The sequence below is a fragment of the Microtus oregoni genome, unplaced genomic scaffold (genome assembly GCF_018167655.1).
Source record: "Microtus oregoni isolate MIOR12 unplaced genomic scaffold, Mior012 000001F_ref0000356, whole genome shotgun sequence".
Taxonomy (NCBI): domain Eukaryota; kingdom Metazoa; phylum Chordata; class Mammalia; order Rodentia; family Cricetidae; genus Microtus; species Microtus oregoni.
In genome coordinates this window covers 63,823,657-63,849,185 of record NW_024543060.1, presented here as the reverse complement: position 1 = coordinate 63,849,185, position 25,529 = coordinate 63,823,657, and the positions used below count along the sequence as shown (strand labels likewise).

The following is a 25,529-nucleotide window of genomic DNA, read 5'->3' as shown; positions in this document are numbered from 1 at the left end:
CATCTCCTCAGTCTTTGTGCCTTGTTCTTTAACCTTGCTGCCCATCCCTGTCCTCCCCTCTCCTGCAGTGGGTACCAACAAATGCCGGGTGAATAATGGGGGCTGCAGCAGCCTGTGCCTCGCCACCCCTGGGAGCCGCCAGTGTGCCTGTGCTGAAGACCAGGTGTTGGATACAGATGGCGTCACTTGCTTGGGTATGAGGGGCCTGGCTGGGGGCAAGGATGGGAAGGTAGCTCCTGCAGGAGAATGCCACATAGAAGGAAAGACCAGGGGAATGCTCTGGTCTCAGGAGGCAAAGAGAGGCCCTGTGGGGCTGAGCTTCAGGGAGACTCTGGGGCTAAAGGCTTTGGAAGTGGCAACTTGAAAGAGCATGAAACTCAGGGCAAATGAATGGGGAGCGAGACAACCATGTAAGGAGGAGATGATTCTTAGCTCCTTTTTTTTTTTTTTTTTTTTTGGTTTTTCGAGACAGGGTTTCTCTGTGGTTTTGGAGCCTGTCCTGGAACTAGCTCTTGTAGACCAGGCTGGTCTCGAACTCACAGAGATTCGCCTGCCTCTGCCTCCCGAGTGCTGGGATTAAAGGCGTGCGCCACCACCGCCCGGCTCTTAGCTCCTTTTAACTTGAATTCATTATCAGAGTAAAATAACAGTAGTTCAGAATACCGTAGACTGGGTATGGTGGTACTGTTCCTTTAATTCCAGCACTCAGGAGGCAGAGGCAGGTGGATCTCTGAGTTCAAGGCCAACTTCGTCTATGGAGTGAGTTTCGTGGCTGCATAGTGAGCCCCTGTCTTTCAAAAAAGCAAAAATGAAACCAGCAAAATATTGTAAATTAGTCAGGTAATGTGTACATATCTATAATCCCAGCACTGGGGAGCTGAGGCAGGGGAATTGCAAGGTCCAGGCCAGCATGGAGACCCTGTCTCAAAAACAAACACATTTTAAAAGGACATTTAGGAGAATGGTGGCCACCACTGTGTTGTTGTGAGCCACATAGGTGCTCGTTCTGTTTTGTACGTAGCTGTCACCCTGCGTGTCTGGACATCTGTGGCTTTATCCGTTATAGTACCCTCTCTTACCTTTGTTCATTTATTTTCATGTGCCGGGAATCAATTTAGTGCCTCATATACATTAGATAATCCCTCTACCCCTGTGTTACAGCCTCCATGCCTTACATTCACGAGTTTATGTTTTGTTTTGTTTGAGACAGGGTTTCTCTGTGTAGCCCTAGCTGTCCTGGAACTCATTCTGTAGACCATGCTACCTTGAACTCACAGAGATCTGCCAGCCTCGGCCTTCCAAGTGCAGGGATTAAAGCCCAGCTCATTCATGATTTTATTTATTTGTTTTTATTTTATGTGTGTGGGTATTTTGCCTGTATGTCTGTGCACTGTGTGTGTGCAGTGGCCACGGTGGCCAGAAGAGGCATCAGATTCCCTGGAACTAGAGTTGTAAAGAGTTGCCAGCCACCGTGTGGGTGCTGGGGATGCAACCTGGGTCCTCTGGAAGAGCAGTCATTGCTCTTGACTACTGAGCCACCTCTCCAGTCCCCAAGTTCCTGTTTTCCTCAGTACAAGTAGACTCTAGATGTTGACCACTAGGTAAGGCCTTGGGTTCAGTTCTCAGTATCACACACACAATTGAGATTAAAATAATCTTTTCAAAAATGAATAAATGGCAGTATATAAAAATATGAAGAAGAATGCACAGATCATTGCTCTGCACGCTTACCTCTGCATGGCAGGAGCTGCGCTGCACACGCTCTCCTGTCTCCTGCTTCAGCCACTTGGCGGTGTACCATGAATACGTAAGCAGCCGTTTTAACGGCCAAACTGTCCCGTCATTTACTCAACCGTTTCTCCGCTGTTGCAGAGGCACCCTCTACAGTAGGAGGTGGTTTTCAGTTCTGTGTTTTACAATCACAGCTGACTCTCACTGAGCAGAGACTATGTGTTGTTTTAAGCATTTCCCGTGTAGTAGTAATTTACGTATTCCCTAAAACCTCTCTTTGGGAATGGCGTTTTTTATCATTCCTATTATAAGTGAAGAAACTGAGGCCCAAGTTAGCACAGGCAGTCAGACCTGAGAGCCTGACCCCAGCGTCCATTTCTTAAAAACCCTTCTGCATTTCTCTCCTCCTTACCCTTTCCCATGGTCAGAATAATTTTCTCATCACAGTGCGAGGAGTGAAAATGGCATCAGTAGCCGGGCGTGGTGACGCACACCTTGGAGACAGAGGCAGGTGGATCTCTGTGACTTCCAGGCCAGCCTGGTCTACAGAGAGAAGTCTAAGCCAGTCAAGGCTACATAGTGAGATCTTCTATCAAAAACAAAATAAAACAAAAAGAAAAGAAAAAGGGGTCAGTAGAGCGCCAGCTGAGAGCAAGGCTGAGGCCAGTGGAGGTTGAGCCATTGGCAGAGGCCGTGGAACTGGGAGGGACCAGGGTAACGATGGTCTTTGTGGACATGGACATCATTAAGAATGGAGGCAGGAATGATTGGAGAGGAAGTGACCCTGGACCAGGAGCAGAGCAGACTTAACCATCACAGAGAGTGGTCTGAGAGGGTCAGCGCTGACTTCTAGGAAGGTGGAGGCAGGACAGCCAAGAAGCCCTGTGTGGGGCAAAGCGTACACACACCAACGTCCAGGCCCAGTGGCCCGTGGCGTGGAGGAGAGAGAACTGGCACATGGGACCCTGGAGAAGTTTTCGGAATATGGTGGGAAAAGGGAAGTGCAAAGGTCGGGGCTGCTGACGCTACAGTCTGGGCTCCAGGTTGCCAGCCGCACAGGCAGAGGTCTGCTAAGACGCTAAGGCGCACGCACAGTGATGGTGAGGTACACTGCAGGACAGAAAGGTGGAGCGTGCAGAGGTTGCGGGCCTGTCTTCGCTCCTGCGGTGGAGCTGATGGATTTGTGAGCATTCAGGACAGGACCTTGGGGGACTGAGATGACTCTCAGGGGCTGCTCAGGAAGTCAGCAGTGGACCACACAAACCTCTGGGGTGTCGTAATGGGTTCTCTTGAAAGCTGTTTTGCTCTCGGACTGCAGGGAGATACAGACATTGCCATGCATATCACATTGCCCGAGAAAGAGTTACTGCTTCTAACCGAATAATTTGCTCGTGGAGAATTATGCACTAGGGGAGAAATTACTCTGTGTGTTACCAAAAACAAGAGATGAAAAGAGAAGTGAGGGAATGTTAGCACCTGTCCCATGGCCTGGGTCTAACCTTCCCCCTCACACTCCTGTGGTGCCCACAGCGAACCCATCCTACGTGCCCCCACCGCAGTGCCAGCCGGGCGAGTTTGCCTGCACCAACAGCCGCTGTATCCAGGAGCGCTGGAAGTGTGACGGTGACAACGACTGCCTGGACAACAGTGACGAGGCGCCAGCGCTGTGCCGTGAGTCGCCCCGCCCACCCCCGGCGGCCAGGCAGCAAGGCACTGGACGTGGCTGTACCTGAGTGGCCCGAGAACCAGAGACCACCCTCTCGCTGACCCCTGACATGTCCCCCTCCCCAGATCAGCACACCTGCCCCTCGGACCGGTTCAAGTGTGAGAACAACCGGTGCATCCCCAACCGCTGGCTCTGTGATGGGGACAACGACTGTGGCAACAGCGAGGACGAATCCAATGCCACCTGCTCAGGTGCGGACTGGGCACCGTGGGTGGAGACAGAAAGACCTAAGGGAAGGGAAGAAAAGAGCCTGCGTTCCCAGAGCAGAGGAACGGGGCCCTGGACAGGAGGTGGGATCCACCGTTCTCTGCCAGGATGGACAAACCAACAGAGCTGGGCTTATAGGGAAACAGGTGTAACTCAAGATAGAGATGTGGCTTGAGCCTTGTCCCAAAGATCCCAGAGACCCCTTGGGAGAGGGAGTCAGGCACCAGTGCGATCTGGGACACTAGAGAATAACATTTCACACAGAGCAGGCCCGGGAGCAGAGGGTGATGGGGGAGGAAAGGACTTGAAGCAGCGAGGGACTGGGTGATGAGTTCTTACGTCTGCTCCCCGCCCCCCAGCTCGCACCTGCCCACCCAACCAGTTCTCTTGTGCCAGCGGCCGCTGCATCCCTATCTCCTGGACCTGTGATCTGGATGATGACTGCGGGGACCGCTCCGATGAGTCAGCCTCATGTGGTAAGAGGGACAGCAGGAGAGCCAGGCTGGCCGAGGGGAGGGGCAGCTCATGGGTGGAGGCACCTGGTAGCCTTGAGAAAGTTATCTCCCGTGGCCTCCATCCGTGGAGTTTTGTTTACATCATGGATCTAATAATAGCATCACCGTCACAGTGTTGGTTTGTGGGGGGGTGGTGGTGGTGGTGGGGAACCTCAGTGCTTGTGTTGGTGCCTAGCAGGGGCGACTGAGCAGTTTCCTGGGGAGCCTCTCGCACCTGCATCTGGCTAAAGGCTCCTCCGTATGTAAGGGTCCCCTTCGTCACCTGCTCAGTGTGAGGACGCATAGCTTTGAGGACCCTACTCAACTGTTCCTTCTCCCTGACAGCCTATCCCACCTGCTTCCCCCTGACTCAGTTTACCTGCAACAACGGCAGATGCATTAACATCAATTGGAGATGTGACAATGGTGAGCCCTACCTCCTTCCTTCTACTGCAGTTCCTAGGAAAACCAGAAGCCACAGCCGGGCCCCAGGTGGAGAAGGGCGAGATCTTAGACTCGAGCTGGGGCTCTCTGCAGGGCACTGGAACCCCCGAGGATTAGCTAGGAGAGAAGAGGACGAGCCAAGGTGGGCGGAAGGGAGGCCTTACTTACCTTGCATCATCTCCTGCCTGCGCAGGGCAGAGCTGCCTGCCTTCTGGCAGGATTCAAGGAGCTGAGGAAAGTTTAGTGAGGATTCAGGATTAGCCTAGAGCCCATCCCCTTTTCCCCACTTCCCCTCTCTCCCGGGGGTCCTTACCGCATGCCCTAGGCTCTGGGCTTCAGGCTTGGAAGCACACCTGGAGGTCAGCCATGGACCAGGTGATGTCAGCCCTGAGCCACAGGGGCCGCAGTGTGTGTAAACAGGCATGCAAGTGATTGTTTGTTGTGTGTGCTGTTTTGGGCTCTGTCCTGTCTGGCGTGGTGTGGTGTTGTGTTGTGGCATGCTGCCCCAGAGGCTCATGTGAGGATGGGTTGGGTCAGTGCCATGTTGCCCTCCTCTTTGCTGTGTCTCTAGTGCCAATGGTTGCCCTGGCGGTTTCTGTGTTTCAGAGAAGGATTGTGGGGACGGCTCTGACGAAAAGACCTGTCCTGAGCCTGCCGGTCAGTGCATAGACGCACATGCACCATCACCCCAGGACCCCCCAGCCTCAGTTTCCCCAGTCCCCTAGGCTTGCTAGTCCAGAGCTACCAGGATACACACAGACAAAAGCGGCAGAGGCAGGAGTGGAAATCACAGGAATGATGCTGCAGAGAGGACACAGGGGGCACTTCAGAGGGAAGAGGAAGTGACAGAGGTGGTGTTGAGGAAGCTGAGACCTGGGGGAGGAAAAGCAAATCCAGTTAGGAAGGGGACAGGAGCACACTCTGAGACGACTGGCCCCTCGGTCCCGGTGAGCCCTGTCAGTGCCAGGGAACGTCACTCTAGGGCCCAGCAGGCAGGATGTTCACCCAGACACCTACCTCAGAACTCCCGAGCCTCAGCTGCAGGCAGACCCCTGGGAGTTAGCACCAGCGTCAGCGTCTGGCGATGTCCACGCTCAGGGTGTGGTTGGATAAAGGCCTTTCCAGCCAGCACGCTCTCACCTATATACTCCAGCCTCCATTCTCTCCCAGACCAGGGGAACCTCTGCCTAGGCCCCCCAGAAGTAAGCAGTCCCTGTTCCCACACTCTGCTGAAAAGGATGCCCCCACCCCCAGCTTTCTGAGACTCAAGAGTGGGGCCTCCTGGAGCCCAGCCCCCCACCCTCCCCACCTGCGGGCCATGGTGCATGCTGCGGTCTATGCAGTTTCTGTGACTTTTCTGTTTGTTGTTTTTCTCAGTGGGGGTGGGGTGGGCTGTGGGTGGGAACGAGGGGCCGAGTGGGCCACGCTGGGGTCACAGAAGAGGTAGTTCTGCTAACCCCATTTTCGACTCTCTCCTTCTTCCCCTCCCCCCAGACAACGACTGTGGGGACAACAGTGACGAGGCCGGCTGCAGCCACTCCTGCTCCAGCACCCAGTTCAAGTGCAATAGCGGGCGCTGCATCCCTGAACACTGGACCTGTGACGGGGACAACGACTGTGGGGACTACAGCGATGAGACGCATGCCAACTGTACCAACCAGGGTGAGCCCTCTTGAGCGGCCCTCCGCCCATCCAGCCACCCGCCCCACTGTGTCAGCACCCGGGAACCCTGAGGTTTGCCTCTTGTCCTTGAGGAGGCTCCGGCCCCACAGGGAAAGAGATAGCATGCAGATCGTTGCCACACGCTGCTGAGATTGAGGGCCTGGCCCTTGGGGGCCTTAGGTTTCAGCTGCAGCTCTGCAACTTGTTATCTGGGTGGCCTTGGGCAGGTCACTTATCTCTGTGGGCCTCTGAGTTTCCCTTACTAAGAGGGGTAAGACCAGCGCTGGCCTGGCCCTGCTGATAGGAGGTCAGTGAGGTAAGCACAGAAACACAGTGCAGGGACGTGTCTGGTAAAGCGTTGGATAGGTCAGTGAGGTAAGCACAGAAACGCAGTGCAGGGACGCGTCTGGTAAAGCACCTAATTGACAGGATGTCTAACCAGGCGTGGTGGCTCATCTCTCTGATCCCACCACATGAGAGGCTGAGGCAGGAGGATCAATCACTAAGAGTACAAGGTCATTCTGGGCTATGAATGGAGGAAGAGTACAAAGGAAGGGATGAGGGGGGCTCCCAGGGCCAGAAGAGGCCTCTTGGGGCAGGCCGAGATTCCTGGAGAGACAGGCCCTCCCTGGGGTGTTGGTGTCTTTGCTCTGGCCATTGCTGTTGGGAAAGGCTGCAGAACTGGGATGGTTCTGACGGTTAGAAAAGTCCTTTTTCCCCCTGTGAAATTGACTGTGTTTAGCATATTAGTTTCCTAAGGTTTCTGTAGTCCACAGTCACAAACTGAGTGACTTAACAACAGAAGCACACTGTCACACAGTCCTGAAGAGCAAACTGTCCTCAGGGCTGGCTCCTCCCCAGCCTGTGAAGGAAAACACGTCCCCAGCGTCTCGGAAACCTTCGGCCTTCCTTTGCACTAAATTCTTCATCCTATCTCTACCTTCATCTTCATGTAGTGTCTTCCCTGAGTGGGTCTGTCCCTGGGTCCACATTTTTCTTTTTATAAAGACATTAATGCTGTTAATTAGGCTTTATTACCCCCAATGATTTCAGTCGGCAAAGACACTACTGCCAAACAAGGCCACCTTGATAGGTAAGGTGGTTCGGCATCCTTTTAGGGACAGGAGGAGTTCAACTCATGACAGCTGACATCATGTCAAGCCTTACATGGCCCGTGGTCCACCGGCTAGTCTCTGCCTCAGAGTTAGAATTGTGAACAGTGGGTGCTGTGGACCACCCACTGTGCATCCAACTAAGAGACAGGACCAAGGGGGTCTCAGGAGGATCAGGGAACAGTGCTATTTTCAGGATCATCTCCAAGAAGGACTTGGGGATCTAGGAAGGGATCCCACATGCTCAATGAAGCAGTGCAGGTGTTACCCAACAAGTCAGGCAGACCTGGACCGATGGCTTCCTCTGTGTGGACTTCCTCCTGCAGGCAATAGGTGGAGCATGGATGGGGCCTGGCGTGTGGGATCAGAGACCTGATTGGCCGTAATGTTAGTCTGTGGTTCTGAGCTGGCATGGCCTAGGACCCTTCAGGAGGAGGTGCGCCTGACTGGCCATTAGACATAGGAGAGTGTGAGACTTCCTATGGGGGCAGAAGGCAGCTTGGAGACTCGAACACTTCCGGCGGTGCCAGCTGGGCCAGGCAGGCAGTCAGAGAAGAGAAGCCTCTGCATTGACAAGGGAATGAGGCTGCTTCTGAAGCGGCAGCTTCCAGTAGGGTATGAGGGTCAGACAGGCTTGACCTGGCAGGCAGTGGGGATCAGACAGAGGCAGTGGGGAGCACTGGGAGGAGGTACAGTGTCGGTGACACTTTGGGAGACAGCTCCAGAAGGAAATTAGAGCGCACTGAACTTCAGTCCCTCCCGGGGAAGAAGAGTCAGATCGTAGGCAGCTGATGAGAGTTGAGACATGAGGAGAGGGTACCAGCCCTGTGATGGCAGAGAGGATGGAGCGATGGGCACACTATGACAGTGTGAGACCCAGCCCGGTACCTGGCCAGTGTGGGCACTTAGGTGGCATTTCCATTATGGCTTGCAGGCTTGGATGGGGCACAGCACAATCCTGCTGGACCAGTGAGCTTGTGCCCCAGCCCTGCCCCCAGGCTATACCAGTTCCCTGCACACCTGGAAAAATTGCTGAGACCTCTGAGCCCTTTGACCTCTGACCCATGCTCTGCCTCCTGCCCACTCCCTCCCCACTCTGGCTCGATTGGCCCATCTCAGCCGCTTCCCACTGGGGTTTCCTTTGCTGGGTGTCCTTGTGGCTTTGCTCTCACTTAATTCCTGTCCCTGCTCAAATGGCTTCTGCTCAGAGCTCTGGTGACTCTCTCCTGAAGTGTCACCCACAAGACTGGCACCGTTCCTGGTTTCGTCTCCACAAAGTGTGTCATTGTCTGCAGTCATAGCCTTGATCTGTCTCCCTCCACTAGGCCCTGAATTATCTCGGAGCAAGAACTTGATCTTAGTCCCTGCCAGTGCCTGGGCTGGTGCCTAGAACCTAGCTGGCACTTGGAGAGCGTGGAGTGAATGAGGGAAGCGACAAAATCCTTAGCCGGTCTCCATCCTGAGTGTAGAGGAGGGGACATTAGAGGATCACTGGGGTCCCTGAAGGTGTGGCATCTGAGACTCTCGACGGGTCTCTCGGGGCTGCCAGGCTGTCCGCAGGCTCACGGGATGCTCCAGGACTCTTCCGCTTGGCATCCGGGCTGACCTGGAGGGCCTCTCCCTCCTGATGCACCCCCATGTCTTCCAGCCACCAGACCTCCTGGAGGCTGCCATACCGATGAGTTCCAGTGCCGGCTGGATGGCCTGTGTATCCCCCTGCGGTGGCGCTGTGACGGAGACACTGACTGCATGGATTCCAGTGACGAGAAGAGCTGTGAGGGGGTGACCCATGTCTGTGACCCAAATGTCAAGTTCGGCTGCAAGGACTCAGGTGAAAAGAGGACTGGGGGGACCTCAGATGCGGTGGCAGGGGTAGTGGTGGCGTAGAGGGGAGGGGAGAATCAGGAAGGGGCCAGGTCTGCACGAAGGACCCTGGGAGCCCAAACCCTGGCTGGAGTTGAGTGTCCTGCCTGCTGTCTTAGTTACCTGTGTGGATTTGACAGCAAAGGCTTTGTGGTTCATAGCGGTCCCCAGAGCGCTTCAGCGATGACCCTGTCAGAGAAGCCCACTGGGTCTGGGCACAGTGAGTCCCAGTCTCCAGGCCTGCTCCTCACGTGCGCCTGCCCCCCCCCCCCCCAGCTCGGTGCATCAGCAAAGCGTGGGTGTGTGACGGAGACAGCGACTGTGAGGACAGCTCGGACGAGGAGAACTGTGAGGCCCTGGCCTGCAGGCCACCCTCACATCCCTGTGCCAACAACACCTCCGTCTGCCTGCCCCCTGACAAGCTGTGTGACGGCAAAGACGACTGCGGAGATGGCTCAGACGAGGGCGAGCTGTGCGGTGAGCAGCGTCCTGGCCAGGACAGCCTGTGGGAAGGGGTCTGGGGCAAAAGCCGGCAGGATGCAGGGTCTCCAACAGTGTCCATTGGTCTAGGGCTGCCGTGGCCCTGCATGAGGCAGCCACAGTATGTCTCCAGATGAGGAGGAGGAGGCACAGAGCCCTTAAATAGAGTATTTCAGAGTCACACGCTCCGCGGACATGCAGGGAGGAGGTCAGTCCAGAGTCACACCACTCCGCGGGCATGCAGGGAGGGGTTAGTCCAGAGTCACACGCTCCGCGGGCATGCAGGGAGGGGTTAGTCCAGAGTCACACGCTCCGCGGGCATGCAGGGAGGGTTAGTCCAGAGTCACACCACTCCGCAGGCATGCAGGGAGGGTTAGTCCAGAGTCACACCACTGCGCGGACATGCAGGGAGGGTTAGTCTAGAGTCACACGCTCCGCGGGCATGCAGGGAGGGTTAGTCCAGAGTCACACTACTCCACGGACATGCAGGGAGATGGTTAGTCCAAAGTCACACGCTCCGCGGGCATGCAGGGAGGGTTAGTCCAGAGTCACACCACTCTGCGGGCATACAGGGAGGGGTTAGTCCAGAGTCACACCTCCGCGGGTGTACAGGGAGGTGGTTAGTCTAGAGTCACACGCTCCGTGGACATGCAGGGAGGTGGTTAGTCCAGAGTCACACCACTCCGCGGGTGTACAGGGAGGGGTTAGTCCAGAGTCACACCTCCGCGGGTGTACAGGGAGGGGTTAGTCCAGAGTCACACCTCCGCGGGTGTACAGGGAGGTGGTTAGTCTAGAGTCACACGCTCCGTGGACATGCAGGGAGGTGGTTAGTCCAGAGTCACACCACTCCGCGGGTGTACAGGGAGGGGTTAGTCCAGAGTCACACCTCCGCGGGTGTACAGGGAGGGGTTAGTCCAGAGTCACACCTCCGCGGACATGCAGGGAGGTGGTTAGTCCAAAGTCACACGCTCCGCGGGCATGCAGGGAGGGGGTTAATCCAGAGTCACACCTCTGCGGGCATGCGGGGGGGGGGGGGGGGGGGCGTTTAAGTCCAGAGTCACACGCTCCGCGGGCACAGCAGGGAGGGGGTTAATCCAGAGTCATACCTCCGCGGGCATGTGGGGGGGTGGTGGGGGGAGTTAGTCCAGAGTCACACCACCCTGTGGGCATGCTGGGAGAGGTTAGTCCAGAGTCATACCACTCTGGGTACAACAGGAAAGGGGGCGGTTAGAACTCCTGACCTGGAATAGACCCCCTCAAACACTGCTAAATAGGAAGAGCAGGCTGGAGGTGAGGTACAGGGTGGAGCAGACTTCTGGAGGAAGGGAATTTAACCGGGTTCCCAGAAATGAGCAGAATGTGCAGAATGAGGAAGAAGGTACAGGGTCAGGGTCAGTGAAGGCCACAGGGGTGATGTGAAGGTCTGAATAGTCACGTGACTTCTGTGAACGAGAAGAATGGAGGCTAAAGCCATCTAAGACGGGCCCAGAAACTGCTGACGTGGTGGCTGCCTGACAGCAAGTTCCAGATCCTGCCAGAGGGGCCAGGGCATTCCCCTCTGCACCCTCCCCCAAATTACACCTCAGGAGGGAGAGATCAAAGAAAGGGCCTTGACCCAAGGGCTCTCCCAGAGAGGAGGCAAAATGCCCAGGTCCTAGCTGTGCACCCAAGAGGGTTACGGGAACATGGAGAGCGGAGAGAGGTGTGGGGGGGAAAGGGGTGACGATCTCAGGTGTCAGGTTCTCGTGTTCCACGTGTTCCCCCAGGGCAGGGGCTTTGCAGGGACCGTGGGTTAGGGTTTCAGGGCTTGGGATGGGACACAGCCATGTCCTACCTCCTGCTAGATCTTGACCCTGGACCTGTCCCCTGCTTGTCCCCGCAGACCAGTGCTCTCTGAATAACGGCGGCTGTAGTCACAACTGCTCAGTGGCTCCCGGTGAAGGCATCGTGTGCTCTTGCCCACTGGGCATGGAGCTGGGCCCTGACAACCACACCTGCCAGATCCAGAGCTACTGTGCCAAGCACCTCAAATGCAGCCAGAAATGTGACCAGAACAAGTTCAGCGTGAAGTGCTCCTGCTATGAGGGCTGGGTCTTGGAGCCTGACGGCGAGAGCTGCCGCAGTCTGGGTATGACTTGGTACAGTGTGGGGGACTAGCCAAGCTGTCCTGGCCATGCCCCTAAGCCACACTGGGTAGGCACTATGTGGCGGAAGGCCCAGGCCAACAGAGACCCTCACATACCTGGACAGTGCACCCTTCACTGACCCACTACCATCCCTCCCACCAGATCCCTTCAAACCTTTCATCATCTTCTCCAACCGCCACGAGATCAGACGCATTGACCTTCACAAGGGGGATTACAGTGTCCTGGTGCCTGGCCTACGGAACACCATTGCCCTGGACTTCCACCTCAGCCAGAGTGCCCTCTACTGGACCGACGTGGTAGAAGACAAGATCTACCGTGGGAAGCTTCTGGACAACGGAGGTGACGCGCTGGGTCTGGGAGCGGTGCCAGCATGGTACGCAGATGGCACTTGGGCATTCAGGGTCACAGACCCAGATCCAGGTGGCCCCAAAGCTGAGGCTCCAGTTCCCCACCCCCACCCCGTTAATTGGGTTAGGTTTTGCTGTGGGTCTCAGAGCCTGATGCCCGTAATTATCGTGAGCATTGCTGCCAGCCCAATAATTAACAAAATGATCACCCTTTCTTTGGAGTGGCCTGAAGACTGGCTCCCCAATCTTGGAATTTCAGGCTCAAAAGGAAAATATCGTGTAAGGATGGACTACCTGGGCCTCTCTCTCAGAGTAACCTGACCCGCCACAGGCTCAGGATTGAGGATCTGTTGTACACTGGCATTGGACACAGTGTTGATCAAGACAGGGTTTTAAATTGTGTCAGGGCGGGTCCCTGAGGAGGTGGCATCTGAATGCAGGCAAGAAGGCGGCTTGTTTTACTATTGTCGATTATCAAGGAAACTTGAGAACATCTCAGATGTCCATGGCCAGGAGACTAGCTAAGGAAACTGATCTGTTAACCGCGTGACAGTCCCTAAAGTAAGGAGACACATGGGCGTATTAACATAGACTATCTTCAGGATGTCCTGTGGAGTAATTTCTAGCAAGTTCCATCATCCTCATACTGCATCTAGCTTCCGTCCTCCTGACCTGCTGTCCCAGCTAACCCCATCTGCATGGCATGCAGAAAGTGGCTGCCCTCATCCCCTCCTCCAGGAGCCCCTTTTCTACCCAAAAGAGGCCTGGGTGAGGAGAGTTGGGGACACTGGGATTGCCATCGTGGGAGCCAGGCCTGGCAGAGGACTTGGCAGAGGAGTTGGGGTGAGGGTGGGTCGTCGGGATCTTGGAATCTGTGCCTCTACCGTGCCCCAGCCCAGGAGTGCCTAACCACCGCAACCCTCTCTCCCTAGCCCTGACCAGCTTTGAGGTAGTGATTCAGTATGGCTTGGCCACACCAGAGGGTCTGGCTGTGGACTGGATCGCCGGCAACATCTACTGGGTGGAGAGCAACCTGGACCAGATCGAGGTGGCCAAGCTGGATGGAACCCTCCGGACCACTCTGCTGGCGGGGGACATTGAGCATCCAAGGGCCATTGCGCTGGACCCTCGGGATGGGTGAGGACTGTGTCTGTCCCCTCCTGTCCCTCCCTAGCCCTGTGGTTCCCCCTCCCTCACCCTGTGTTCTGTTCAGCCTGGTCAGGGACACCTGTCGTCTTGGTACTGCTGGCCCCACCTCTCCCTTGTTTTACCTGTGGCACCGCCACTACCAGCTTCGGCCTTCCTCACGCTTCTCTCCCTAGGATCCTGTTTTGGACAGACTGGGATGCCAGCCTGCCACGGATTGAGGCAGCATCCATGAGTGGGGCTGGACGCCGCACTATCCACCGAGAGACAGGCTCAGGGGGCTGGCCCAACGGGCTCACCGTGGACTACCTGGAGAAGCGTATCCTCTGGATTGATGCCAGGTCAGCACTTTCCACCAACCAGGGTCGAGGCAGCAGCACCGGGGCAGGGGGAGGGGCTGGGACCAGCACTATGACAGGAGAATTGGGGGCAAGGGATGGGGAGGACTGACAGAGAAAAGCAGTTGTGATCGACAGCCACCCACCTTCCTCTCTGCTCACACCCTGTGCCCTCTGCTGAGGGCTCTGCCTGTCTGGAACCAAGACGAGGTGCCTTTCTCTAGCTCACACCAAAGCTCTAGTGCCATCTGCAATCCTGGGAAGAAAATCTAGAAGACTTCCTTGGGGGTCATGAGGCTAGGATCCCCACCCCACCCCATCCCGTCCACTTCAGTCTTGCGTTCCTTCTTTGGTCACCCGGCAGGGCTCAGGAAAGCTTTATCCATCAGGAAGGCTATTGGCAGGGGGAGGGAAGACGGGCACCTGGGTACCTCCCTGAGACCCTCACTGTTCCCTTGCTCACACTCTCAGGTCAGACGCCATCTACTCAGCCCGGTATGACGGCTCCGGTCACATGGAGGTGCTGCGGGGACACGAATTCCTGTCACACCCGTTCGCAGTGACACTGTATGGCGGGGAGGTGTACTGGACCGACTGGCGGACAAACACACTGGCCAAGGCCAACAAGTGGACTGGCCACAATGTCACTGTGGTACAGAGGACCAACACACAGCCCTTCGACCTGCAGGTCTATCACCCCTCCCGGCAGCCCATGGGTAAGGGGCCTGCACTGGCAGACACAGGGAGAGTGAGAGTTGGGGCAGATGGGAAGGGCCGGGTAGGGATCAACACGTCACAAGATGTCTTCTCTCTGGGTCAGCTCCAAATCCGTGTGAGGCCAACGGTGGCCGGGGCCCCTGTTCCCACCTGTGCCTCATCAACTACAACCGGACTGTCTCCTGTGCCTGCCCCCACCTCATGAAGCTCAAGGACAATACCACCTGCTACGGTAGGAAGCCGCTTCCCCCAGCAGATACGAGTAAACTGAGGCTGAATAGGAGGCCAGGGGTCCTAGTGTTAAGCAAAGGAATGGCTGGAAGGAAGGGCTCCAAAAACCAGTACTATAGCTGTCGGGATCTGCCTCTTTATGGTGGTTCTTAACCTGTGGGGGATCAAATAACCCTTTCATGGGGGTCTTATATCAGATGTATTGCATATTAGATGCTTATATTGTGATTCATAACAGTAGTACAGTTGGGGCTGAAGAGATGGCTCAGCAGTTAAGAGCATTGGCTGCTCCTCCAGGGGTCCCAGGTTCAATTCCCAGCACCCACATAGCAGCTCACAACTCTCTGTAACTTCAGAATCAAACACCCTCATACAGATACATACAGGCAAAAAAAAACCCCCAAAAAACAAAAAATAAAATAATCTTATGGTTGGGGTCACCACATGAGGAACTGTATCAAAGGGTCACAACATTAAGACAGAAGAAGGCCAACAGTGTCGGAGGGCACCTGGGGAGGGACCTACCTAACCTAGGCAGGAAGCCTGGAGGCAAAGACTGCCTTCAGTGACTGGCCTGCGCCCCACAGAGTTTAAGAAGTTCCTGCTGTACGCACGTCAGATGGAGATCCGGGGCGTGGACCTGGACGCCCCCTACTACAATTACATCATCTCCTTCACGGTGCCCGACATCGACAACGTCACTGTGCTGGACTACGATGCACGCGAGCAGCGTGTCTACTGGTCTGATGTGCGCACGCAAGCCATCAAGCGGGCCTTCATCAACGGCACAGGCGTGGAGACGGTCGTCTCTGCAGGTTCTGATGCTGTTGTCCCCATCCCAGGGCTCGCCCCCAGCATGTCCCCCTGTCCCTACTCCAACTGTGCAAACACCAACCACCGACTCCCCGTTTATGCCCTCAGACTTGCCAAATGCCCATGGACTGGCTGTGGACTGGGTGTCCCGAAATCTGTTCTGGACAAGTTATGACACCAACAAGAAGCAGATTAACGTGGCCCGGCTCGATGGCTCCTTCAAGAACGCCGTGGTGCAGGGCCTGGAACAGCCTCATGGCCTGGTCGTCCACCCGCTCCGTGGGTCAGTCTGCGGGTGGCTCGGGGCAGGGGAGCGCACCTGAGTGAGGGGGAAGGGAGAGAACTCTTCCCTAACTCTCTTCTTGGTATTTTCCCCAGCAAGCTCTACTGGACTGATGGTGACAATATCAGCATGGCCAACATGGATGGGAGCAACCGCACTCTGCTCTTCAGTGGCCAGAAGGGTCCCGTGGGTATGTGCTTGCCTGCTTGCTCCTGCAGGCTTCTGTCTCTCTCTGGTGCCCTAGGTCTCTCCTGATGGCTTAGTACTCACTCCACCTTATCCCAGATCAACACATCCTCCTGTGTTCACGGCCCTGGTGCCAGGCTCCATGCCTGTGATACCTATTCCTCTTCCAGGGCTGGCTATTGACTTCCCCGAAAGCAAACTGTACTGGATCAGCTCTGGGAACCACACAATCAACCGTTGCAATCTAGACGGGAGTGGCCTGGAGATCATCGACACCATGCGGAGCCAGCTGGGCAAGGCCACGGCGCTGGCCATCATGGGTGAGGGCTTGGGTGGAAGGAGAGATGGGAGGAGAGCAGGCCAGGCACGGTTGGCCGGATGGTGGGGAGGTCTCCTGGGTCCCACCTTCCACCCCGGAAGCCTTCCCAAGGGTCTTATTCCCTCCTGTCACCCCAGGGGACAAGCTGTGGTGGGCCGATCAGTTGTCGGAGAAAATGGGCACATGCAACAAGGCCGACGGTTCTGGGTCTGTGGTGCTGAGGAACAGCACCACGCTGGTTATGCACATGAAGGTGTATGACGAGAACATCCAGCTAGGTAGGCAGTGGGTGAGGGATGCGGTGTCCAGGGGGCCTGCGGCAGCGGGCATGGGGGTAGGAGAACTTTCAGCCACGAGCAGCCCGCTAGAGTAGTGGGCCGAGACAGTCCGGGTGGTGGTGGGTTGGGCTCTGCTCGTCACCCCTTTCTTTATCTCCACTGAGGTGTCCTGTAGGCTCGCAGTCTGACCAGAAGGTCCGGGGCCTGGGAAGACAAAAGACCTGGAGTTGGGTTAGGTTGGCCGGACCCTGATAGGCCCAAGGTGTATCCAGTGGCCACCCTGTCCCCGAGCAGCCCAGGCCTGTATCTGAGTCTTCCATGAGGCCGTCTAACCTTTCGGCTCTGTCCACCACCCCTCCCCAGAGCGCGAGGGCACCAACCCCTGCAGCATCAACAATGGGGACTGCTCCCAGCTCTGCCTGCCAACCTCAGAGACAACTCGGTCCTGTATGTGCACTGCTGGCTACAGCCTCCGGAGCGGACAGCAGGCCTGCGAGGGTCAGTTCCTGCGTCTCCCACCCTAACCCTAATCCCTCCTCCCACACTGCTCCATCTTGCATTTGGGAAAGACAGTGTTCTTCATGCATTCCATGCAACTTCTGGGTTTGATGCATCACTTCTCTGGGTACCGCAGATAAAGGCTTGAGACAGAAGATAGGGCCAGCATAGCGAGAAACTGGACCACAAAGTGGCTGTGTCTGTCTGGTATCTACAGTAGGTTTTGGTGAGGTAGACAACCAGGTGACAGAGGCTTTATAGAATGGGTAGAATTTGATGCTTGGCACGATGAAGAAATGGGTTGGTGGTAGTGTGTGCTTAGTTTGCCCTGAGTCCCGAGTTCTAACCCAAGCACGTGTGTGCACTGGGGACACACACACACAATACCATACAAGAACTAACAAATGGTGCTAAGCCGTCAAGTTCCAGGGCCCCTGAGCCCTACAGTGGGCAGTGTGGGAAGTCTGTGATAAGGTTGTGAGCTAGGGTGGGGTTCCTGTAGGTTCTCAGTCAGGAGCGCCTGGAGAATGGTGTTTGGAGGAGATTAACCTGGCGGCAGAGAGCTTACAGAGTGGGGGAGGGAGGCACGGAGGCAGTTAGGAGGCAGTTAGACGGGTTAGGAGACCAGGCTCTGGGCTGGGCAGCAGCTGGCTGGCAGGGAAGGGACGAGACACAGACATTTCACAAGACCTTGCCCATTTACGAGCTTGCCGGAGGACAGCACTTTTTCCCAAAGTCCTCTGCCAGAAACCTCCTGCTTTGATGTGGGAGGGTATTACAGAAGGGAACGCCAGGCCGAGCAAAGTGGAAACATGGTTGTTGTTTTTTTTTCTGCATGGTGCCTCAGAGCCTTGAATGTACCTGCGTGTACTGAGCATCTTACAAGGGAAGACTTTTAATGCATTTGACCATGTATTTTTTCTTTCACAGGGCTCAAGCAACCAAGGCCTATCGGGGAATTTATTTGGCACATATCCCATCAAAGGGATGAAAGTCAGGGAGGGGTCTGGGAGGCGGGAATAGTGGTACCTCCTGAGACATGGGGCAAATTGGGAGCAAGGCCAACCCAGGGGCAAGCAAGGTGCTGGGAACTTCGTATTGGAAAGGGATTTGGAATAGAGCAGATGCAGGACGAAGAGAAAACTAAGGTCAAAACGAGTGCCCAACTGGGCATATAGATTTGGGGGTCCTGCCCTTGTAGCTGTCTGCTCCAATCCTTGTAGCCTCCCGTGAGGGCCTTGGAAGGCACAGGGTTGAACTGAGTAGCGGGTGAGGGCTGAGAAAGGAATGTCAGTCTCTTTCTGCCCTCTACTGGTGATGAGTGGTTCTGCAGGTGTTCCCTCAGAGCTGGGGCCCTTGGAGGCCCCACCCAGTCAAGTGAGCCCTCGGGAAAGCAGGCTGAGGGTGAGAGGGGCCAGGCTTCACCAGGAAGGCTCATGCCCGAAGTGTCCTTGTGTTCCAGGTGTGGGCTCTTTCCTCCTGTACTCCGTGCATGAGGGAATCCGGGGAATCCCTCTGGATCCCAATGACAAGTCTGATGCCCTGGTCCCGGTGTCGGGAACCTCACTGGCTGTTGGGATCGACTTCCATGCTGGTGAGCTGTTGGCCTTGGGGATGGTCACGTGCCCCCGTAGCTTATGGGGGTGACAGAATTGCAGACCTAGAAGAGCGGTCTGTACCGGCTGTAGCTGCCTCACTCCTTCCTTCTTGTGGTCCTCGCCCACCCCCAACCCCAAGCAAGCACCTGGTGCCTCCAGCCTTCACGTACCTCTGTCCCGACCCTCCTCATGGTTTGACCCCCTTGTCTCTGCATCGATGGGTGTTCTCATGTCCGCCCCTCTGATTCCAGAAAATGACACTATTTACTGGGTGGACATGGGCCTAAGCACCATCAGCCGGGCCAAGCGTGACCAGACATGGCGAGAGGATGTAGTGACCAATGGCATTGGCCGCGTGGAAGGCATCGCGGTGGACTGGATTGCAGGTGAACAGAGGAAGGGATTATAGGCTCTAGAGGAAAAGCAGAGGCCTAGGAGACATGAGGTCTGAGAAGGTATGGGCAGGAGCCAGTGGGAGCTACAGGGAAAATTTGGTTGGAGGGGACCAAGTCCGTGGCTCTACCAATCTTCCTGAACCAACTTCGTCCTCAGGCAACATCTACTGGACAGACCAAGGTTTCGATGTCATCGAGGTTGCCCGGCTCAATGGCTCTTTCCGCTACGTGGTCATTTCCCAGGGTCTAGACAAGCCTCGGGCCATCACTGTCCACCCAGAGAAGGGGTAAGGACCTAGGCAAGCTGGCTTGGATCTAGCCTTGTCACTTTGACCACAGTATTTACTGACGAGGCCCAGGCCCTGCCTGGCATGGGCCCTGATCCCCCACTCCCATCCCTACTCCACAGGTACTTGTTCTGGACCGAATGGGGTCATTACCCGCGCATTGAGCGGTCTCGCCTAGATGGCACGGAGAGGGTGGTGTTGGTCAATGTCAGTATCAGCTGGCCCAACGGCATCTCAGTGGACTATCAGGTATGGGCGCACCCTGGAGCTGATGGAGTAGGTGCCCTGTGCCTATCCCTGTCTGTTTCCCTGTGGTTAGCCAAAGTCAGGGTTAGTCATGGACCAGGGAGTGCTGTGGAGTCTTCTAACCCATCCGCCTCCCAGAGTAGTCTTCGCCCTAGGATGGTGTGGGGGTGATCATGTGAGAGAACTGGGTGTGGTGGCATGTGCCTCTGTAACCCCAGCACTCCAGAGGCCACGACAGAAGATCAAGTTTGAGGTCAGTCTTGCTGCAATAGTGAGTTTAAGACCATCTTGGGGGGCTGGAGAGATGGCTCAGAGGTTAAGAGCACTGGCTGCTCTTCCTGAGGTCATGAGTTCAATTCCCAGCAACCACATGGTGGCTCACAACCATCTATAATGAGATCTGGTGCCCTCCTCTGGCATGTGGGCATACATGGAGGCAGAATGTTGTATGCATAATAAATAAATAAATTAAAAAAAAAAAAAGACCATCTTGGGATGCTCATTTAAGACCTTGTCTTGCCGGGCAATGGTGTATGCCTTTAATCCCAGCACTCAGGAGGAAGAGACAGGTGGATCTCTGTGAGTTCAAGGCCAGCCTGGTCTACAGAGTGAGTTCCAGGATAGCTAGGGCTACACAGAGAAACACTATCTCGAAAAACAGAAAACAAACAAACATAAAAAGACCTTGTCTCAAAAAACTTTAGATAGTGAAGGAACTGGCTGAAGCTGCAGCCTAACATGCTTAGCCCTGGGTTTAGTCTCCAATCTTGCAAATGAAAGTGGGGGGGGGGGGGGCGGGGGGCTGGAGAGATGACTCAGAGTTAAGAGCACTGACTGCTCTTCCAGAGGTCCTGAGTTCAATTCCCAGCAACCACGTGGTGGCTCACAACCATCTCTAATGAGATCTGGTGCCCCCTGCTGGCGCTCAGGCAGAACAATATACACAATAAATATATCTTTTTAAAAAAGAAAGTGTGGCACAGAGGTGTAGCCCCACACATGGCGTACCCTTCCTGCTGCCTGAGATGCAGACACTGGCTGTGAGTTTAGGGCCCTGCGGTGAGGTGGGCACTTCTGATCTGCAGGGTGGGAAGCTCTACTGGTGTGATGCCCGGATGGACAAGATTGAACGCATCGACCTGGAGACGGGCGAGAACCGCGAGGTTGTCCTGGCCAGCAATAACATGGACATGTTCTCGGTGTCCGTGTTTGAGGAATTCATCTACTGGAGTGACAGGTGAGCGCCGTGTTCCACTTCTGCTTTTCCCGCGTGTCTTCCCTTTCTGGCTCGTTGGCACCCTGCTCGTGCCTTTCCTTTCTCCAGGACTCACGCCAATGGCTCCATCAAGCGCGGGTGCAAAGACAATGCCACGGACTCGGTGCCCCTGAGAACTGGCATCGGTGTGCAGCTCAAAGACATCAAGGTCTTCAACAGAGACAGGCAGAAAGGTGAACAAGGACAGCCTGGCGTGGAGGAAGAGGGACTCGGGGAGCAGTCAGAGCCTCCAGGGCAGGGAGGAAAGACTAGATACTATATACCGTGGCTGAGCAGGGGTCGGCTGAAATCCCCAGTTGGGATCCCAGAGCTCAGAGGCACCAAAGAGCCTTACCCTGTCCACTGTACTATTCTGATGCCCTCTGCCCCTAGGTACCAACGTGTGCGCGGTAGCCAATGGCGGGTGCCAGCAGCTCTGTCTGTACCGGGGCGGTGGACAGCGAGCCTGTGCCTGTGCCCACGGGATGCTGGCAGAAGATGGCGCCTCGTGCAGAGAGTACGCCGGCTACCTGCTCTACTCAGAGCGCACCATCCTCAAGAGCATCCACCTGTCGGATGAGCGCAACCTCAATGCCCCAGTGCAGCCCTTCGAGGACCCTGAGCACATGAAGAATGTCATTGCCCTGGCTTTCGACTACCGAGCGGGCACTTCCCCGGGCACCCCTAATCGCATCTTCTTCAGTGACATCCACTTCGGGAACATCCAGCAGATCAATGATGACGGCTCAGGGAGGACCACCATCGTGGAAAGTGAGCCGAGCCCCAGTTCTCCCCAGGCACCAACCAACCTCCCGCTGCTCTGAGTCCCACCTGCTGTATGGTCCTAAGGCAGTGGTTCTCAACCTACGAGTCAAAACTCCCCGGGGGGAGCCGGGCGGTGGTGGCGCACACCTTTAATCCCAGCACTTGGGAGGCAGAGGCAGGCGGATCTCTGTGAGTTTGAGACCAGCCTGGTCTATAGAGCTAGTTCCAGGACAGGCTCCAAAACCACAGAGAAACCCTGTCTCGAAAAACCAAAAAAAAAAAAAAAAAAAACCAAAAAAACTCCCTGGGGGCGGGGGGAGTCAAATGACTCTTTCACAAGGGTCACATGTCAGATATTTACATTACAATTCATAACTAGAAAGATTATAGTTATGAAGTAGCAATGAAAGTGGTTTTGTGGTTGGGGTCACCAATCATGAAGAACTGTATTAAAGGGTCGCAGCATTAGGCAGGTTGAGAACCACTGTCCTAAGTGGCCAGGTCCACTGCCATTGTAGTAGCCTGCACATTTCCCCAGAAAGAGGCCCCTTCCTTGCTCGCATTGGCTTCGTTCTGCCCCAGGATACACAATACTGGCAGCAGATGTGGCCTAGGTGCAACTCTGGTCACGTAGCATTCAGTAGCTCCCGCGAGCATCCTACCCTGACCTCAGGAGTCAGGGTCTTAGAAGCATGTCCAGGAAGGCTGAGCTCAGCAGCCAGTGGCTCTTCCAGACAGTGCCAACCTCAGACTGTCACCAGGAAACAGCCTTTCGGCTCTTTCGCCCGGTCCTTTACCCCTTCTGTTTTCTCAGCTTCCGCGTCCAGCTGTCTTGCTTGGGATCTTTGGCCCATTTGCCCCTCCCACCTTTTTGCTTTCTGTGTTGCCACAGATGGCTTTGGTTTGAACTTCTGATCCTCCTGCCTGTTCCGTGCCCTGCCCCAGTGCCGGGGTCATTTGGGGTTATAGGTGTGCACTACCACGCCTTTCTGCTATGGCACTAGGACTTGAGCCCAGAGCCTTGTGCATCTAGGCAAGCACTGTGTCACCTGAGGGTCCTTCCCAGTTCCCCTTCGGTCCCTCTTTTCATCCAGGTCCATATAGACCATCTAGGCACGGAACTGGGTGCAGGTTACACAGCAGAAAAAGAGTAGGCCTGTCCTTCAGAGTCCTGGGACATTTCTGCGCAGTGTCCTGTCTGTCTAAAAATGAAGTGTCCGAGCCCGGTGGGGGAGTACGTGCTTACTGTGTACAGGACCTTGGATCTACCCCCAGCAGCTCAACTGGATACTCTTAATCTCAGCTCGTCAGGGGAGACTGGGAGCCAGCCCCTCCCTGCATGTTGTTCATGTCACATTGTAGTCAGGCTCTGGCAGCCCCGCAGGCACACACAGAGGGGCCACTGAGCCTCCCCTGGAGGAGGAGGACACCACTGTGAGCTCTCTCTCTTTATATGCTCTACCCCGACCTGTGTCGGCTTTACAAAATATTCCAGTTCAAGGCCTCTGGAAGTAGGAATCTTTCCAGTCTGGCCCTAGTAGGATTTAGTTACCTGAAATCTCCACACTTGGATAAGCAGGAACCCCAGCTCCCAAAGAGTGTGACAGGCAAGGTGTCAGGGCGCAGGGGAGGAGGAGGAAGGTGGGCCACGGGTCATGGCACGGGTGGTGATGTGGGAGAAGCTGAGGCAAATCAGACCAGAGGCCTCTAGCTACACTCCCACATCCCACAAGTCCTCTGCTCTGTCTCTCACAGATGTTGGCTCTGTGGAAGGCCTGGCCTATCACCGTGGCTGGGACACGCTGTACTGGACAAGCTACACAACATCCACCATCACCCGCCACACAGTGGACCAGACTCGCCCAGGGGCCTTCGAGAGGGAGACTGTCATCACCATGTCAGGAGATGACCATCCCAGGGCATTTGTGCTGGACGAGTGCCAGAAGTGAGCTGCTGGGCCTCAGGGGTGGGGAGTGGTGGCAGGGGGCCTGTGGGGGCAGGGGCAGGAGAGGCACGCTCCACCGTTGCTTGCTGTGTGGCCTCAGTGAGATACATAACCTCTCTGAGCTTCAGCTTCCTCCACCACAATGTGGAACAAGGATAATCGTTCAAATGCCAGAACCAAAGGGAAGGTTGAGGGCTGTAAGGGACGCTTCTGGCTTTGTGACCGTCGTCCATCACACGGCCACACTCTAACATTGAATAAGTACCTTGTGACTCTAGGACTCGGCTCCAGCGAAGGTTCACTGAGCCTGAGCATGTGGAAGCCCAGCAGAGGTCTCATCCATGAGCAGCCGGGGCAGTGACAGGTCTGTCCGTGGTGACAGAAGGCAGCTGTGGGCACAAGGCTCAGGGTGGGAGGAAAGGAACAGAACAGGAGGTCAGCAAGGGGACAGCAGAGTCTACTGCACTGGGCATGGCAGGTCTGAGCAGGGCAGGGGGCTGGCCCACCTGTCTCCAGCTTGTCCTGCCGTTCCTCATTTTGCTCGGTGGGCTGCCGGTGAGCCTCACCCTCTCCATAGCTGTCCTGGCTCATGTCTGAGCAACTTCCCCGGCCCAGATCAGCTGGAATCGGGTGTTTTCAAACAGCTTCGGTAGGGAACAAAGGGACCAACAAGCCCCAGAAGCAACCACACAGAATGGTGACTGTACCCCTCCTTCCTCACCTTGGCGTAACTCCCGCCAGATCCAGCCCAGGAGACCCAGCACGAGGACCCTTGTTCCCTTCTGCCCTAGCAGTCTGAATATGGGGACGCAAAGATTTCCTACCTTGCCCTTGGTGACCTCACCTGTCCGGGCTGGCCCTGGGGCCTCCAGGGAGAGACTGTCAGCTCAGTTTTCTGCCAGGCTAGAGGAGACACTCTCCTTGTTACCCACCAAGTTCCTCTCAGCTGAGCCCAGGAAAATGTCCTGCCCATATCCCAGAGCCAGTGGTTTCTGAAAAACAAAATACAAATGGATGAGGTGAGAAGAATGTTGAGGGAGAGGATAGCGTGACGGTGCCAATGGCCTGCCCTGACTGCAAGTCTAGGAGCGTGTCCACAGGAGGCAGCAGAAGGGTGATGGTGGACACGGATACCCATGGCACATGACACCCCAGGAGAGCATGAGATTGTCCTGGGGACCAGGTACGAGCCAGTGCGTCAGGATAGAGGCTCAGACAGCCGTACTTCTGATCCCCGCTGGAGCAATGCTGGCTTTGGGAAGCATACAGCTGAACAGGTAGAGAGTCCACCATGATTCTAGCTGCTGGCCACCTACTCCAGGAGAGCCTCCCCTCCCCCGTCACACTGTCCCACAAAGCAGCGTTGCCAAACTTGTTTCTTTCAACACGGGGTTTCTCTGTAGCTTTGGAGCCTGTCCTGGAACTCCCTCTGTAGACCAGGCTGGTCCTGGATCACAGAGATCCGCCTGCCTCTGCCTCCCAAGTGCCGGAGTTAAAGGCGTGCGCCACCACCGCCCGGCATGTTGCCAAACTCTTAACCCACAGTGCATCCTTTGTAAGCCAGTTTGATGCCCCACTGTGAGTGTGGTCTGGGCTGATCTAAGGGTGTGGAAGCCACTGGCCAGACTGTACGAGTCCAGAACATTCAGGCTAGGCATAGTGACGCATGCCTATAATCCATCGTTGGGGGGTAGAGGTAGAACAACAGAGTTGAGGGTCATTGAGCTACATAACGAGTTGAAGGTTAGCTTGGGATACACCAGGCCTTACCTAAAGGATGGAGGAGGAAGGACAAGAGAGCGTGCTCTTGCTGCTGGCCAAGACAGGCTGGATGGGTACCACCTTCATCCATAAAGAGTTCTCTCACTAGCCGGGTGTAGCCATGTCCTTGGGAGGCTAATCTTTGAATTCAAGATTAGCCTAGTCTACAGGGTGAGTTCCAAGACAGGCGGGCTACACAGAGAAACCTGACTAAGAAGAGTCAAGTTTTGCTGTGATAGATTTGAGTCGGGAGAA

The 25,529-nt window shown here is 55.7% G+C and overlaps 1 protein-coding gene across 1 annotated transcript in view; it reads left to right on the top strand.

Annotated features, from left to right (window-relative positions):
- Window positions 1–25,529, top strand: part of Lrp1 (LDL receptor related protein 1) — an 81,331-nt gene that overhangs the window by 34,125 nt on the left and 21,677 nt on the right. Inside the window, exons 15-42 of the mRNA XM_041663791.1 lie at window positions 69–194; window positions 3,262–3,402; window positions 3,523–3,648; window positions 4,024–4,140; window positions 4,504–4,584; window positions 6,097–6,264; window positions 9,025–9,207; window positions 9,516–9,716; window positions 11,602–11,847; window positions 12,008–12,205; window positions 13,146–13,350; window positions 13,536–13,700; window positions 14,169–14,413; window positions 14,518–14,646; window positions 15,233–15,460; window positions 15,567–15,741; window positions 15,837–15,931; window positions 16,098–16,247; window positions 16,384–16,524; window positions 16,888–17,022; window positions 18,485–18,616; window positions 18,872–19,006; window positions 19,173–19,302; window positions 19,425–19,551; window positions 20,634–20,785; window positions 20,873–20,997; window positions 21,197–21,574; window positions 23,324–23,513. Of these exons, the coding sequence (XP_041519725.1) occupies window positions 69–194; window positions 3,262–3,402; window positions 3,523–3,648; window positions 4,024–4,140; window positions 4,504–4,584; window positions 6,097–6,264; window positions 9,025–9,207; window positions 9,516–9,716; window positions 11,602–11,847; window positions 12,008–12,205; window positions 13,146–13,350; window positions 13,536–13,700; window positions 14,169–14,413; window positions 14,518–14,646; window positions 15,233–15,460; window positions 15,567–15,741; window positions 15,837–15,931; window positions 16,098–16,247; window positions 16,384–16,524; window positions 16,888–17,022; window positions 18,485–18,616; window positions 18,872–19,006; window positions 19,173–19,302; window positions 19,425–19,551; window positions 20,634–20,785; window positions 20,873–20,997; window positions 21,197–21,574; window positions 23,324–23,513 (4,624 nt within the window). The remainder of the gene's footprint in view (window positions 1–68; window positions 195–3,261; window positions 3,403–3,522; window positions 3,649–4,023; window positions 4,141–4,503; window positions 4,585–6,096; window positions 6,265–9,024; window positions 9,208–9,515; window positions 9,717–11,601; window positions 11,848–12,007; window positions 12,206–13,145; window positions 13,351–13,535; window positions 13,701–14,168; window positions 14,414–14,517; window positions 14,647–15,232; window positions 15,461–15,566; window positions 15,742–15,836; window positions 15,932–16,097; window positions 16,248–16,383; window positions 16,525–16,887; window positions 17,023–18,484; window positions 18,617–18,871; window positions 19,007–19,172; window positions 19,303–19,424; window positions 19,552–20,633; window positions 20,786–20,872; window positions 20,998–21,196; window positions 21,575–23,323; window positions 23,514–25,529) is intronic.